Source organism: Didymosphaeria variabile (genome assembly GCF_027946475.1).
Source record: "Didymosphaeria variabile strain IMI 356815 chromosome Unknown scaffold_4, whole genome shotgun sequence".
NCBI lineage: Eukaryota > Fungi > Ascomycota > Dothideomycetes > Pleosporales > Didymosphaeriaceae > Didymosphaeria > Didymosphaeria variabile.
In genome coordinates this window covers 4,051,877-4,067,105 of record NW_026611623.1, presented here as the reverse complement: position 1 = coordinate 4,067,105, position 15,229 = coordinate 4,051,877, and the positions used below count along the sequence as shown (strand labels likewise).

At 51.7% G+C, this 15,229-nt stretch overlaps 4 protein-coding genes across 4 annotated transcripts; 2 read left to right on the top strand and 2 right to left on the bottom strand.

Moving 5' to 3' along the window:
• Positions 1 to 950: 950 nt before the first annotated feature.
• Positions 951 to 3,899, top strand: N0V89_006230 (uncharacterized protein; the record flags this gene model as incomplete). Its single annotated transcript, XM_056215000.1, has 5 exons — positions 951 to 1,561; positions 1,857 to 2,756; positions 2,806 to 2,977; positions 3,098 to 3,522; positions 3,599 to 3,899. 5 exons carry the CDS (start codon positions 951 to 953, stop codon positions 3,897 to 3,899), a joined length of 2,409 nt encoding a protein of 802 aa, XP_056072267.1.
• A 458-nt stretch (positions 3,900 to 4,357) lies between these two features.
• N0V89_006229 (uncharacterized protein) lies at positions 4,358 to 5,239 on the bottom strand (the record flags this gene model as incomplete). Its single annotated transcript, XM_056214999.1, has 1 exon — positions 4,358 to 5,239. One exon carries the CDS (start codon positions 5,237 to 5,239, stop codon positions 4,358 to 4,360), a length of 882 nt encoding a protein of 293 aa, XP_056072266.1.
• Positions 5,240 to 5,818: 579 nt separating this feature from the next.
• On the top strand, positions 5,819 to 9,218 carry N0V89_006228 (uncharacterized protein; the record flags this gene model as incomplete). Its single annotated transcript, XM_056214998.1, has 4 exons — positions 5,819 to 6,628; positions 6,675 to 8,461; positions 8,510 to 8,631; positions 8,848 to 9,218. 4 exons carry the CDS (start codon positions 5,819 to 5,821, stop codon positions 9,216 to 9,218), a joined length of 3,090 nt encoding a protein of 1,029 aa, XP_056072265.1.
• Positions 9,219 to 12,344: 3,126 nt separating this feature from the next.
• Positions 12,345 to 14,895, bottom strand: N0V89_006227 (uncharacterized protein; the record flags this gene model as incomplete). The annotated part of the gene is made up of 5 exons (XM_056214997.1): positions 12,345 to 12,922; positions 12,974 to 13,491; positions 13,548 to 13,765; positions 14,069 to 14,381; positions 14,786 to 14,895. The coding sequence occupies 5 exons, from the start codon at positions 14,893 to 14,895 to the stop codon at positions 12,345 to 12,347; spliced, it is 1,737 nt and encodes a 578-aa protein (XP_056072264.1).
• Positions 14,896 to 15,229: the final 334 nt, after the last annotated feature.

Sequence of the window (15,229 nt, the reverse complement as noted above, 5' to 3'; positions counted from 1 at the left end):
ACAATGGCTGCGAAACAATAACGGAGCTTCGTCTACATATACCACTTCCCCAGCTTTGTGGAGTGCGTGGACCCTTACTCAGGTCAGCTCTTAAGTACTAACAAAGGCTGCGTAGGGCGCGAGTCTACGCCGTCTACTCCGACGAAGGCCGCAGAAAACCGCCTCGTCTCACTACGGCCGACTGATCATGCGGAGGCTTTGCGGAAGCTGGTTCGTAGAGACCTCGTAGACTATTACATAAAGAGTGGTTCGTGAAGCCCGTGCTGCCAAGTTGATGCCCGTGAATAGGCTGGTTCTTTCCTCCAGCAGCCGTGGCATGGCGTTCATCATCGTTCATCATCGCTGCTGCGGTCTGTGCGGCGGACCGCCAATGGATTAGCCCACTTTGACTGAGGTGAACGACGAACGGACCATCAACACCTTTCTCTCTGGTTCGGGTCGAGATGGCGACGGCCGCACCGTCGATGATGTCCAGTGTTGTCGTACAGGGACGCAGCCGCCCTACATACCGTGCCTCGTACCTGCCGCCTGCCTGCTTGCACCCCGCCAACCTTGACTGAGACATCTCGCTGCATCCCTCCGCGTCGCCGCCTGCACCCCACGGCGCAGTACAGCAATCGTGCCGTGGACACCTCCCAATTTGTGCTTCTGTCTCTGTTCTTCGTGTGCCTCCGCCAGAGCCGCCCAACGAGGCTGCTGTGATCCCTGCGACTTTACTCACGCTGCAGTTCTCGTCGCTCCTTCACCTGCTATCTCTGTATTTTCTGCCGCTGTCTCTCTCGCTCGAACACATGCCATGCCGCTAATTCACCGTTGAAGCGTGTGTGCGATCTCAGACTTCCTTAGACAAACAACAATCGGCATTCGGTTACCTCAACCTACGCAAAGCACAGCTGCAGGTGACTTTTCGTGCAGTATATAATCTCCGAGCTGCTTAAACAGACTAATCAATGAACGGGGCGTGGGGTGACCCTCAGGTCATAGACCTGCTTTCCGATGATGAGGACGTTTTCTACGATTACGACGATGACAGCGGATATGAACCCGACGCCGTTCCAGACTTTGGACCGGTTGAATTTGAGAACGAAGAGAACTGGGTGCCTAATTATGATGGCTTTGGCCTCGATGTCGCTGCTCAACCCGGCCCACTTGGATTTGAATTGGCCCGGGAACCAGATGTCGACTTCATACGCCCCAGACCCGCTGGCCTCGCTCAACCTGATCCAGTACCAGCACCCAACCCCGCACATAATAACCCCATGGACGTTGAAGTCGACATTGCACCGGGGGAGCTCCTCAATACCGCTGCCTGCCTGCAGATGGTAGTACAGATTCTACCGGACATCTCCATCGACTACGTGCTCGCACTTATTGCAGATCTAACACAAGACAATACGCCCACACCAGAAGCTTGCCAACGCATCGTTACCAAGATTCTTGACGACGAAGGGTATCCGAAGGAAGAAGAAGAAGCCACTCGAAAAAGGAAGCGCGAGCGCAGCGTGAGTGATTTCGAAGAAGTAGACGGGAACAGGCTACCTCCAGAGTACAAGGATGATGCGTAAGTTCTCTCCAGTCTGTGACGTCTGCAGTGCGCGCTTCTGCGAGGCTATGGTGTGTTGTACTCAACGCCAGCAAATTGCTGCTGGCAACAGCCGAGGACAGCGAATTGGCATTCTCGTCGCAAGCTGATGAATATCATTATTCATCTTGACCTTGATTCTCATATCACACGTTGGTTGTCCTACTGGGATACCCAACAGCTTGTCTACGAGAACCAACACTGCACATATTCTTTACTATTATCTTATTTTCTCATAACACCACGAAGCAAGCACCTTGGCTAACCTGCTTAGGGTCGACTTACTCAAAGACGAATTCGTCCACGTTCCAGTCAGACATATCCAGCACGTCATCAAAGAGCACAAAACGTTTTACAGAGCGTACGGAGTCATCGAGGAACAGCTGCGCGACTATTCCCGCAACACACCGTTTACAAAAGTCATCAAAGCGCGCGTCAGACGAGGTACCGAAGTGAAGCTCATCGGACGTGGGAGCCAGATGCCGAAGGAATTACAGGCCGCCAAAAAGAAGTGCGAGGAAGCCGCTACCAAGCGCCGCAAAGCCGAAGACGCCTCACGAGAGGAAGAAGATAACCTTAGAGAAGCCGTTCTGACGGGAGACATGACTGAGTGTCAGTGCTGTTTCGACGAAATTCCTCTGAACCGTACGATAGGCTGTGGTGGTGCGACAATGCACTTCTTCTGCAAGGAGTGCGTGAAGAAATACGTCGAAAGCGAGATAGGCAGCTCACGATGTCGGCCGGTCTGCTTTGCGGATCCGACCTGCGGTGGCGGCTTCACCCGTAAACAGCTACAAAACTGCCTTGCCGACACAACTTTCGATCGACTCGAACGCATGCAACAGATGCAAGAGCTGGAGAAAGCTGGGTTGACTCTCGACGAATGTCCTTTTTGTGACTTTAGACAAGAATGTCCTCCGGTTGAGGAAGACAAGGAGTTTCGTTGTTTGAATCCGAAATGTCAAAAAACAAGCTGCCGCCTTTGCCAGAAAGAAACACATATCCCATTGAGCTGTGAGGAGGCAAAGAAGGATGAGAAACTTACGGTCAGACATATTGTGGAGGAGGCCATGTCCGCAGCTCTAATACGCAACTGCAACAAATGCAAACGCCCTTTCATCAAAGAGCTGGGATGCAACAAGATGTCTTGCTCGCACTGCGGCAATCAACAATGGTAATCAAAATCTTTATGTCTCCGCAGAATCTAGCTAACCATGATTTAGCTACGTTTGTTCTCAAGACATCAGAGACTACAACCATTTCAGCGACTACAGCGCAGGTCGAACAGGATGCCAGCTGCATGATAATGTCGAGAATCGCCACGAGCGGGAAGTCAAGAAGGCTGCCGATGAAGCCATGGCAAAAGCCAAAGTCGAAAACCCGGGATTGTCAGACGTGAGTATTCTTGCGAGACAAGGAAGTTGAACACCTACTCGTGTCCTCGCGAGCGGCTGCCTCGTCGTTTCCGCCTCTCTTGCTGATGGTTCATATGGAACTTCGCTGAACTGTGTCCAGGCCGATATCATAGTAGAAGTCTCAGACCGCGTCAAGCGGGCTGAACAACAACGGCTCGGTCGCGCGCAGTTAGCTCATCAAGGCTTCAATTTCCACATGGCTGGAGGTGCACTCGTACATCGCGCACCTCCAGCCAACCCGCCTGCTGCTCCAGCCCCAGCAGTAGCCCTAGCACAACAACAGTATGTACCAGCACCGCATTTCCAACCCCTTGCAGCGATCGTTCCCCACCAACAGCACATATTCCTTCATCAGCCGCAAATGTTTCCGCAAGCGCAATTCAATGCTGCTCCAGCACTGCAAGCAAATCTTGTACCACCACCCCTTCAGCCGCTTCTAGGGTATCCTGCTCCAGCACAGAGACCGCCAGTGGGTGTGGTACCATTGCAACCTCTGCAAGCACCAAACCCGCTGTTGCAACAGCAGTATGTCGCTCGTCATTTCTTTGCGAATCGAAACATCCGTTTTCACAAGCAGAACCCCCCTGATCAGAATCAATAGACCCCGCGGCTACGATCTCCTCGATCTTGCTCAAGCGCCATTTCGACTTTTTCAAGGACTCGCTGGGAGACAGCAAGCACGGCCAGCAGAGCAAGCGCAAGCGCCAGGCTACGTTCCCCGTGCCCTTGCCTTTCAACAACTGGAAGATGACCCGCATCGTGCCCTGCGGGCGAATATCATTCGTCTACAGGCTGAGAATGTGCGTCGTGTGCGTATGCTCGGCGACCAGTTCCAGTTGGACAACGGTCGGCCACATGCTCCTCAACCGCCGCCTGCAGGGCAAAGGAACTTATTGGACTAGAGAGAGGAGGCGGGATATGATAATTACCTTCATGGGGCCTTCTAGGGTTCTAAGACCCATGGCAAGGCGCATTTGCACCATCTCAGCATTCAATCTTTAGCATCACGAAGGCAAGGCTCTTCTAACACCCGACTGACATGGGGAGTATGTAATTTTTAATTGTGATTATCTCATCGTTCGATTATACGATCGTAATTAGTGCCTTTAATCTAGTTTCTGAAAGCTTAATCCGTTACGGCTCTATGAGACATCCTGGTACCGTATCTGAGGCATGTCTTGCGCTGCATTGATCCAACAGAGACCATCAATGTCAAGAGCCAAGAGCGAGGCTTTGTAGCATCATCCAGCGCGCTATGTTGAGACGATTCAATCCGTCACGAGGCGAAGTGCTCTGTACCCTGTAGACGGGGTTACGCCCTCATCTGTGGTGTAATTCGCTCACTTCCTTCCCACTATTTTCATCCCGCTGAACTGTCAAGGCTGCTCTGCTGTGACGGCCAATGTGTCTCGAACTTCGCCCTCCCCTCCTCAATCCAAGTCTCAAACCGGAACACCCCAGCTTCTACGGTCCTGATCGGCGTGACCTTTGCACCGCCCAGGTCTTCACCTTCTGGACGGCTGTGCATCTCGTCGTCGTTCAACACGGCGCCCTTCCTCCCCGTCTTCTGCAAGCTGGGCTGGCTCGGCACCCACTTCTGCGGATGTCCTATGGGCGGATCCACGTCTGCCTCGTCCTTGAGCTCCATGCTGATGTTGAACGAGCAATCCGGCGGCAGCGGCTCAAGCTGAGATGCACGCGTAGTAAGTGTAATGAACGCAGCGCGGAACTGCTCCGACAGATTGACATCGACATCAGCGTCAAGTCCCTCGGGTTTCTGCTTCGCCTTCCCCTTCCCTTTGTTCCCAACGACTTCCGCAGCTGCCGCAGCAGCTTCCTCCGCAGCCCGCTTCTCCGCCTCCACCTTCTCCTTCTCGCTCTTCTCCCACTCAATATCCATAAACCTTTCCTCTCGCGTCACCACCGGGAACCCGCTCACATCCAGCATGTACCGCTCCAGTATCTTCACGCTGCCGCTGCCTTCATCGTAGCCTGGATGGTATACCACGATGGCGATGCGCGCCACGGTGCCTTTGAGGAGCTCGTCGCGGACGGCGGCGACGGCGTCTTTTATCCATTGGCAGACATCGGGGTGCCGCGATTGGTAGACGGGCGTGTTGTGGAAGCGGGTGCAAAGGAAGGAGGGGAGCGGGTAGAGGTGCCGCAGGTAGAGCAGGTTGTGGATGTAGGCGGTGAGGAAGTGGGTGAAGGCGGAGAGGGTGGTGAGGTAGGTTGTGGGCATTGCTGCGTTGGCCGCGTATAGTGGCGTAGCTTTCTGCTCTTCAAATCAGAAGGAATATAGGCCGGTTTCAGTGGATTGAGCGCGTCGGTGTGGGTCGTCGCTGCCTGACTCCGCAGGGTCAACCGTGGCAGCTGCCCTTTGTGAGGAGGGTGGGACCCTCATGCTGTTGACCGTGGACGGGACGGTTCCAAGGTTGACCAGAGGCGAAGTTCGGAGAGGAGCTCTCAGCCATCAACAACGCGTCCAAATTATCTGATTGGCAGCTCATCCCGTCACATCGCACCCTCCAAAACACACATACTCGCTCACCCGTCACGGCCGTATCTCTTACGCGTCGCCATCGCTCCCATCTGCGTATTGTATAACGTGCATCCAGGGTATCTTCAACACACGATACCGGTCGCGACATTTCTTCTCACCCCACTTCGCGCTCGCCCGTCGGCAGTGCCCCTCACCTCCGCATCTTTCTCCCAACATCTCACAAACGCGTCGAGCTATTTCACGCCGACGCATTCCTTCCTGCCTGGTAACGCCAGCGCTAGACACGCCCCCTAGCTTATCTGCCACGCGCCTCGCATCATGGAGGACCAATTAGTGCAGCTGCTGTCGGCAACACAAACAGCCCAGGAAGGCCCCCGCAAACAGGCCGAGCAGCAGCTGCAGAGCCTCTACACCCACCAGGACTTCCCCATTGCCCTTGTCGAGATCGCCCGCCATGAGAGCGTCCCGCTCAATATACGGCAGGCCGCGCTGCTGTATCTCAAGCAGGTCGTGCTGGCTGGCTGGAGCGACAGCCTAGAGGAATTCAAGGGCACCTTCATCATTACCGACGACGTAAAGCTCAAGGTGCGACAACTTTTGCTAGAACTGGCGACTACAGACCAGCTTGATCGCAAGCTGAAATCGGCGGCCAGCTTAGTCGTGAGCAAAATCGCAAGCTGCGACTTCCCAGAGCAGTGGCCGGACCTCCTCAATACGTTACTTAATCTGATCCCGAATGCCTCCGACGGACAATTACACGGCGCGCTGAAGGTGTTGGACGAATTGGTCGAGGACACCTTCAACGAGACGCAATTCTTCGGCGTAGCCAAACAGCTTATCAAGGTCGTGCACGACATTGCTGTCAACGATGCGCGAAAACCCACACTGCGGGCGTTGGCGTGCAGCGTCTTCCGAGGCACCTTCGACATCCTAGAGATGGTGCTAGAGGACCACAAGGCCGAGATCAAGGGCTTTGCCGACGAAGTGCTACAAGAATGGATACCCTTCTTCACCGAAGTCATGAAGTCACGGCTGCCGAATCCACCTACAGAGCAGGAAGAGAATGAGGACGCGCCGAATGCAGAAGCATATCGCGGCTTGGTCGCCTTGAAGCTACAAGTCGTAAAGGTAGGCTGTGTCCAACACATTTGCGAATCTAGACTGAGATATCCAGGTCCTCATGCGCATACGCTCCGTATTCCCCGCCGTGCTTTCACCGCAAACCCCCGTACTATTCTCTGCCACATGGGACGAACTCGTATCATTACAGGGCGCATATCACCAGATGTACATAATAGAGGAGCGCCAAAGCAGGCTCGAAGACACAGATGGACTACCATACACTTTAGACTTCCTTGTCTTGGAAGAGCTTGACTTCATGCAGGCATGTCTTCGCGCGCCACCGGTGCGCGCCGAGCTGGAGAATCAGCTCAAACAGAGCACGGACCCGACCTCTACCTGGGTATTCGAGGTTATGAAGCTCGCCGTGGCGTATGCACAAATTACCACAGAAGAAGAGGGCCTATGGAACTTCGATGTCAATATCTTTTTGTCTGAAGAGACTAGCGTTACGGCGAATTACACGTCGCGGACGGCATGCGGCGACTTGGTCATCAAACTTGGCGAGTGGCTCACTCAGCCTGCACTCCAAGGCTTGCTCGCATACTCTCGTACATTATACTCATCACAAGAAGGATGGAAGGCAAAGGAAGCTGCGCTATACATCCTCAGTCAGGTTCTCAGCGACTTCCAGGATGTAGAAAAGACGATCAGTCCGGAAATCGCGACCGGCTTCATTGACTTCATCAACTATGCCATACAACAAGAGGACGTCTTCCTTCGGGCACGTGGCTACCTCGTTGCTGGAAGCCTCGTCAGGACATCTGGCGATGCTTTGCTACAATACGCACCCGCATTCCTCGAAGCTTGTCTGAAAGCTATACCGACTGATGACTCTGAAGTCGTTCAGGTTTCATGCATTCGCTCTCTACAATACTACCTTCAAGCTCTTCCACGCGAGATCACGCTGCCACTACAACAGAACATTGTCACCGCGATCTCGAATTATCTCCAGGCCCAAGACCTGCAAGAGCTTGCTGACAGCGACGATTTGATGGTCACTTTGGTTGAGACCCTTCGCGATGCGATACTTCTCGATACCCGGATATGTGTCACTGGTAATGGACTTGACCTGCTCTTCACTGTGGCCACTCATGGAGCTAATAACTTCCAATTGACGATCCTGGTGAACGAGACATTCGAGGATGTGACGCAGGCTATTGCCAGCATGGGTGGAGATGCCTACGTCCAGCTTTGCAAGAAAGTACTGCCCTCCCTGACTGGAGCCTTCGACGTTGCGAACATTACCGAAGAGAACGCTTTGATGAACCTCGCTGCCGACCTTTTGTCTCTTCTTGCTGAATACGGCCCCGAGCCTCTCCCCGCAGGCTTCGTACAGACCACTATGCCCAAACTTGCCCGGTTACTGCTTCACTCAGAAGATGAAGAGCTTCTCAAGTCAGCCACCACGGCTGTGAAGAACATCATCGCACACGACCATCAGCAACTCTTTGAATGGCGGAATGAAGAAGGCAAGGCTGGTCTTGAGGTGGTTCTCCAAATCATCGCAAGATTGCTCTCGCCAAATGTTAATGACAACGCCGCTGGAGAGGTTGGTGCGCTTGCTGCCGAGTTCGTTGAAAAGGCTGGCCATGAGAGACTTGGGCCATACCTACAGGAGCTTCTCCGAACTGTGGCCGCGCGACTAGGCGCAGCGACGCAAGCACAATTCATTCAGAGCCTGACACTCGTGTTTGCGCGACTCAGTTTGAACCATGCTTCTGAGGTCGTGGAGTTTCTAGCGACTCAGGATATCGATGGCCAGAATGGCTTGCAGGTTGTCCTTGCGAAGTGGTTGGAGAACTCGATAAACTTCGCGGGGTATGATGAGATCAGGCAGAAGTAAGTTCCCACTGACAGACACCAAGGAGGAGTTGCTAAGACGCACAGTGTCATCGCCCTTTCTAAACTATACGACCTCAAGGACCCTCGTCTGTCCGCAGTTCAAGTAAAAGGTGAACTCATCCCCAATGCAGACGGCCGCATCATGACTCGTAGTCGCGCCCGCCAAAGTAAGCCCATGTCATTCGTTTACGCTTCTCAAACGAAATTCTTCTCTATTTTTCGTCAAATGCAAAAACAACGCTGCCTTGACTCTCGATGGAGTGATTCTTCAACTGCGCCTTCTTTTGACTTTCTTTTCGATGCTCTTCTTCCTTTTCCAGCTGCATTCGCCCAGTCTATCAAGTCTTCAGATACTACAGAGTTCCTAACGAATTCCTTCACAGATCCCGACCAGTGGACCATCGTCCCTGCCACGCTCAAGATTCTCAAAGTCCTCATTGTAGAACTGCAATCTGCATCAGGCACAGGGTTTGACCCGCAAGCCGCCGCCGACCTCGCGGAGGAAGGCTCCAACGACGATGATTGGGAAGACGAACCAAATCCTTTTGTGGATCTCGGCAGCGGCTTCAGCAAAGAACAGCTAATGGCGTACGCTGCTGAGGATGGGCCTGGCATCGGAAGGCAGAAGGACGACGAGACGCAGGCTTTTCTAGTGGATTTCTTCAAGAGGGCGGCGGGGACGCAGGGGTTTGCGGAGGAGTTCCAGGCGCTTACCGAGGAGGAGCGAAGGAGGTTGCAGGAGAGCGCGGCTTAGGGGGTTGGCGCTGAGATGCCTGCTATGCGCTTTGATACGCCGATGGGGGGGCATCCTTGAGGGAAGGAGAGAGAGAGGTATTGGTAGTGTGTAGGTAGGCCTACCTACAGGTTATTAGACCTTAGTACTTTATGATCATGATGGTGGGTTAAGAGGGGCGGTGAGTAAACGAATATATAACTTTTAGGATTCAGTGCGGTTCAATGTGTCTATGTTCTACGAGTCTACCTGTTCAGAACGGGATTGATGCTCCAGTCGCAAGCTTGGCTTTCGAGAACACATTTGTGCACTACTTTCATGGGATTCATACTTCGTGCGCTCACAAATTGAGCTAGTGTAGGATCTGTAGTAGAGTAGGGGCTATGACTCGTTCTAGTATTACCTAGCTTCGGGCCAAGGCTGGAGGATGAGAAGCTTTCCAACAACGAAGTTAGTATGAGGGTTTGCCACTGCTAACACGGAGATACTTTGTACACAGACCCGGCACTAGGCCTCCGGGCCCGGACCCGGAGGTAGGACTGTAGGTAGTGGATGTTTTACTAGCCTTCATTTGGAGATATACGAGCCATGTTAGGACCCTGCGTTGAGGTTGAGATCCCCATCCCCACGGGGACGGACGCCTGGACGTAGATCTATTTCTTACTTAACAACCTACCCTGGGGACCTGCTTCCTTATGCTGGCACTAAGGTGGTGCTTGATACGTGGAAGTGGAAGTGGACGTGGACTTGGTATTCGAAGGTGGCAGTATAGCTCTTATCTCCACGGAGATCTCATTCGCGGATAGGACCGGAAGTAGATCTGGAGCAAAGTTTCGTGCATCACGTAGGATTTGGAGAAGGAAGAAGGAATGGCTTGGCAGCCTCTTGTTCCATCGTTAAATAGCTTTTCCCCTATTAACATCAGTAGAAAGCTCTTGGCTAAACGGCCAGTTCCGATAGGTAGGACGAAGTCTCGCTGATGGATTCACCGAAGGTGAAACGAAGCTAGCTCTATAGACATAGTAGGCATGCTTGGTATTGCTTAGATGTCTTCTTGCGAATTAGCCGAACTAGCCTCCTTATATGGTCCTTGCATATGTTTAGGGTGTCACACCAGTGTGACTTCATGGCGGCGAAAGTAACATTATATAGACTACTGCATTAGAATCCGTATGCTCAACGGTCTCTTTTGCTTTCTCGGAGTTTAAAATTCACCCCAAAGCCGCTCGATAGTAATCCTACACCGCTCGAAGTTTCTATTGAATCAATCTGACGTATCAAGCGGACAGAGTTTCAACGAAGCTAGCCTAACCTTTGATCCCCAAAGATGTATGCGCGAATAGAACTGAGGGCCAAGAAGTGCGGCTCGTAGTTAGAAAGTCATCCCGACTGTATGAAGCTTTTATGGAAGTACTTGACCGAAACACCATACTTCGCCTCCACTGCTCTCTTGTAGATCACTCTCTGAAAGAGGAGTAAACTACTCTGGGGAAGCTCCCCTCTGCTTTGCGTTTGGTGCCTTCGCAAACTACAACTCTGTCCATGGTGATGGATCTTGTAATGACATGCGCTGTCGACAACGACAACATCACCCTGGCCGAGGAAAGCGTATATATACCCAGTTGTCCTTCATGCTCTCATCCACTACCCTCATCGTCCTCGAAAAGCCGGATATCTCAGCACTTCGAATCAACGCTCATAATGCGCTTCAACATCCCCTCTCCCGCCGTCCTCACGGCCTTGCTAGCCATCACCGGCACCGCAACCGCCAACTCCTGCAGCTTCACCGACCCCGATGGCGATCTCAACGGTTTCAACATCAACGTCGACGTGTGGGCCGAGAACGTCGTCGACAGTGAGTCCCCCATCTTCCAAGTTAAACAAAAAGAATTAACCCTCTCGACAACTAGTCTCCGGCATCTGCGGCGGCCTCTGGGACAACCTTCGCAACCGCGGTTGCGACCCTTCCAACACGTACTGTGGAGGCGTTGAGGAGACGCATATTCTGGAGTGGAGGTTCACGACTGTGATCACTTGTGAGCATGGGAATGTTGAGGGGGCGTGGTATGAAGCTACGAAGAACAACTTTGGAGCGATTTCTTGTGTGGGGTAGAGGGTGTTGGGGTAGAGAGCTGGGAGGGGTGGTGAATGTTGAGGGGGTTGAGGTCGCGATGGTTATACAGAAGGTGCAGATCAAATTGCCTCACGTCGGAACTAGTCGCAAGGATTGTGTTATCGTACAGAAAATATGCAACGGCCGTGTAGTTTCGTAGGTCCCTTAGACTATCGAGCTGTATCAACAAACCTCATCATGAACAAGAACCTGGCGTAAGACTCCGTCTGAACATAGGAGTGTCTCTGCGTTTGATGTGGCGCGTATCTGATTTCAAACGGCTTGATTTCTTCGATTCCATGTCGAGGTCTTGAGACGTCATCGCGCTGACTATGGCACCCCCTCCTTGTGCAGATAGTTGAGGATTTTTTTTCCTACTACGAAGGGTCCATCCGGAGCGCGAAGACGTGGAAGATTGCCTTCAGCATCTCGCACGTAGGAAGTTCCAGTGATACAGTGCGTAATGAACCAGGTATTCTCCTGTTTTATTTTTGGGAGCATGCGGGTCGGCTCCATACTTTTCAATGAGAAGCTTCACGATTTTCGTTCGGTTGGTACGTGTTGCCCAAATTAATGGCGTCATACCTTTGTCGTTCTCGTATAATGGATTTGCGCCGTGCTGGGAAAAAAGCAGGTCTAGTATATCTAGTCGATCCCAGAATACTGCGACCATGAGAGGCGTTCCATACGTCCCATGCGTTCCATCCAAGGCAGTGGCACACTCGGTGAGGGTTCACACCATGCACCGAGATCAAGGTATCAACAAGATCTACAAGACCGCCTCTGACTGCGTAGTGAACAAGCGTTCCACCCCAGTCATCGCGTTCATGAAAGTCGCCATCATATTTCGAAAGTAACATGTTGACGATGTCAATGTTGGGTTCGTACAGTGCTGCCATCAGAGTTGTCATGCCGTCGTTTTTGTACTTGCAATCGACCTCGTATTTCTCCAAGATGGCACGAAGCAGGTTCGAATACTGACGGAGAACCGCTACTCTTATGGCTGGTTGGACCTGTTCTTCGCCAAATGTGTGTTATTCGGATCTTATGAACAGGGTTGCGATGCCTAGATTTCTATGCAAAATTGCTTCTAACAGAGGCCCAACTACCTCCTCAATGTCCCAATCTTTGAGGCCCGGTACAACGTTGATATCTGTCTTTTTGAGCCCTATCAAGACTCGCGATACCTTCAATGAACCGTATTTGGCCGCATGCATTAGAGGTGTTCTGCCATCGCAGGCGCGATGATTGACATCCACAGTATACCTGTAGACCAGACAGGTGGCGGTACTCGCCTGATTCTCCCATGTAGCATAGAAAAGTGGGGTCATACCATAGCTGTCTTCAATATCCGGTGACTGCCCGTCCTCTATGAGCGTGATTAAAGCGTCTTCAAAACCGAACAGCGCCGCTAGGTGTGCCCCACAAAGTGACACTCCGGCTCCCTGTTCATCGTCGTACCTTGGCAGGTTTTGGATGATGTAGTCATGGTCGTACTCCAGCGGGTGACGGATGTAGTCCCAGAAAGCGTTGAGGACATCTGGAGAGCTTCGTAAAAACTCCACTGCAACAGATGAGTCGACCTTGGCGGCATGAATACTCCACGAACGAGCTGCGTATCTGTGAAGGCGATGTTGCTCATCACAAGTATAGGGAAATTTACGCAAGGCTCGTTGCAGGGGCTTGCGAACTATACAATCAAGATCTAGGTACTCGCGAACTATACAGTCAAAAGAAAGATACGTGGCACAAGTACGCGCAATGTTACTGTGCGCCTCAGGGAAAACATTTCGGCGCTCAAAGTATTCCTTGGTGGTATAGTGGACCAATCGAACAATCCTGAGAGTTGGATCAATGGTGACTAATCCCATGCATAGAGAGTCCAGGTCTTCCCGGCAGGGGCGAAAGTCTTCATCTAGCTCTTTTGTTTCAGGTTGAATCGCTACCGCATCGAGGAGTTCCGGAACACTCAACGGCCGAACAGAATGCACCACCCATTGAAGAATGTTGTTCGCAAGTGCTGCTTTGTCCGGGCTTTGTGAGTTTATCCTGACCATGGCAAGGTCGTACGTCTTATGGAGTCGTTCTGAACCTTGAGGAAGCGTTCCCAGAGCTCTTTTGAGGTGGCCTTTCGTCGGCCGCTCTTTGAGACTGTCCATGTGTAATTGTGCTAGGAGAAACCTATTAATAGTCAGTTTTCCGTGGCGAAACGCATCACGTATCAAACATCGACTCACATTCCTTCGGTAGATTCAACCACTCTCTGGCTGACCTGTTCTACGAGCTGTGGATCGGTCATCACGAGTCCATCAAGTAGTTCCGGTATTCTGCTCGTGACGTATTTGTGAACATCATCACTCGTGGCTCGAATCTCTGTCCGAACACACCCATTGAAAAGTGATGTTTTGCGAAATATGTCGCGAGACGTGGCTACAATGTTGATCTGGAGAGAGTTCTACAATAGAAACAAACTCTGCATGAGTATATTGATCTTCGAAAGGTCACATTCGCTGTATTCGTCGAGAGCATCGAGTACGACGTAGGTTCTCATGCTAGCACGTGTGGTCGAGCTGTACATCGTTGAGAGTTCGTCAAGCCTCAACGAGCCTTGTTGGTGACGGTCATTGTACCGGTCTATCAGTGCTGGCGGCATTGTCTTTTGACGCTCAAATAGCTGTCTTGCCAAACTAGCGACCACTGTGTCCAAAGTCTGTTCATTTGAACTGTGGTAACTGAACTAGTAGTAGGCAAGACACACGTCTGGATCAGCTGCAGCAAGTTTATGCAGCGCTTCAATCATGATAGCACACATGATTGTCTTTCCCGCGCCTGGCATTCCGGGGCAGAACAGTGTGGATCCCGGTGTTTCTAGCCAGCTCTTATATTCTTTCGATGTTAACAGCCATTGCCCTGTTCCCTCTTGTCGCTGGCAGATTGCATCTCTTTGCTGAGCATGATAGTCAACTGTTGAGAGCCAATCTAGGACCTTTTCCCGAAGCTGTTGTTGTTCTCGGTCGTCTTGACGTTCGTGTAATCGATCAACTTCGGTCTTGATCTCGTCAACAGTAACACTGGCCCGATGTAAGCTTTTGAAATCCTGAAGAATGTACCTAATAGTAGTTTATACCTGTTCAAAAGTTCCAGGTGATCTTTGAAATCATCGACGCTTCGTTTTATTCGGCTTTGGCATTTGCCAACTTCTTTCTGGTCCCAGCGTAACCGCTTCCAAATGTTCGACACCATGAGCCTGCTTGCGTCCTTCTCTTCTATTCCCGTGTATCTTTCTAACTTTTGATTCAGCTCTTCGAGCAGTCGTTGACAATTGTTTCTGATGCTGTGTAATTTCTCCGCTTGGTCTCCTGATATGTTACGATGAGGCAAGACGTCCTTCATGAACATGAAAAGACAAGAGAGGGTTTGGATTCTTTTATATAGAATTATTGCTGGCTCAGTGAGGGTTTTGGAACGTACTGACTCATCTCGGACGCTCTTGTAGTCTGAGGGAGCATCGACAAATCGCTCGCGGATTTTGTCCGCAAGCTTGACAACAGCGACGAGGTCGCCAATGCCGAAACCAAAGCTCATGATGTAGATGGAAGCTGTTTTCTTCACAATTCATAACCTAGGTAGGATCAATGCTGTGGTATTTTAACGATCTCAGCCTTCCCTACAGCGAACTTGATCATGACACAACCCCGCTCGCAGTATCACTCTGCACTCGTTTCATGATGCCGCACAGTCAGTTGCACGGCAATATAGCTCTAGACCATTGGTAATTAATTCCGGTTGGTGTATGGTAGCTAGCTCTCGATAGCGCTTCCACTTCGTTCCTTCCCTGTTCATCGACGAACACCAAGGGACGGTAGAGAACTCAGCAGGCTTCGGACTTGGTCTCGGAGAGGTACAATGACGAAGGTAC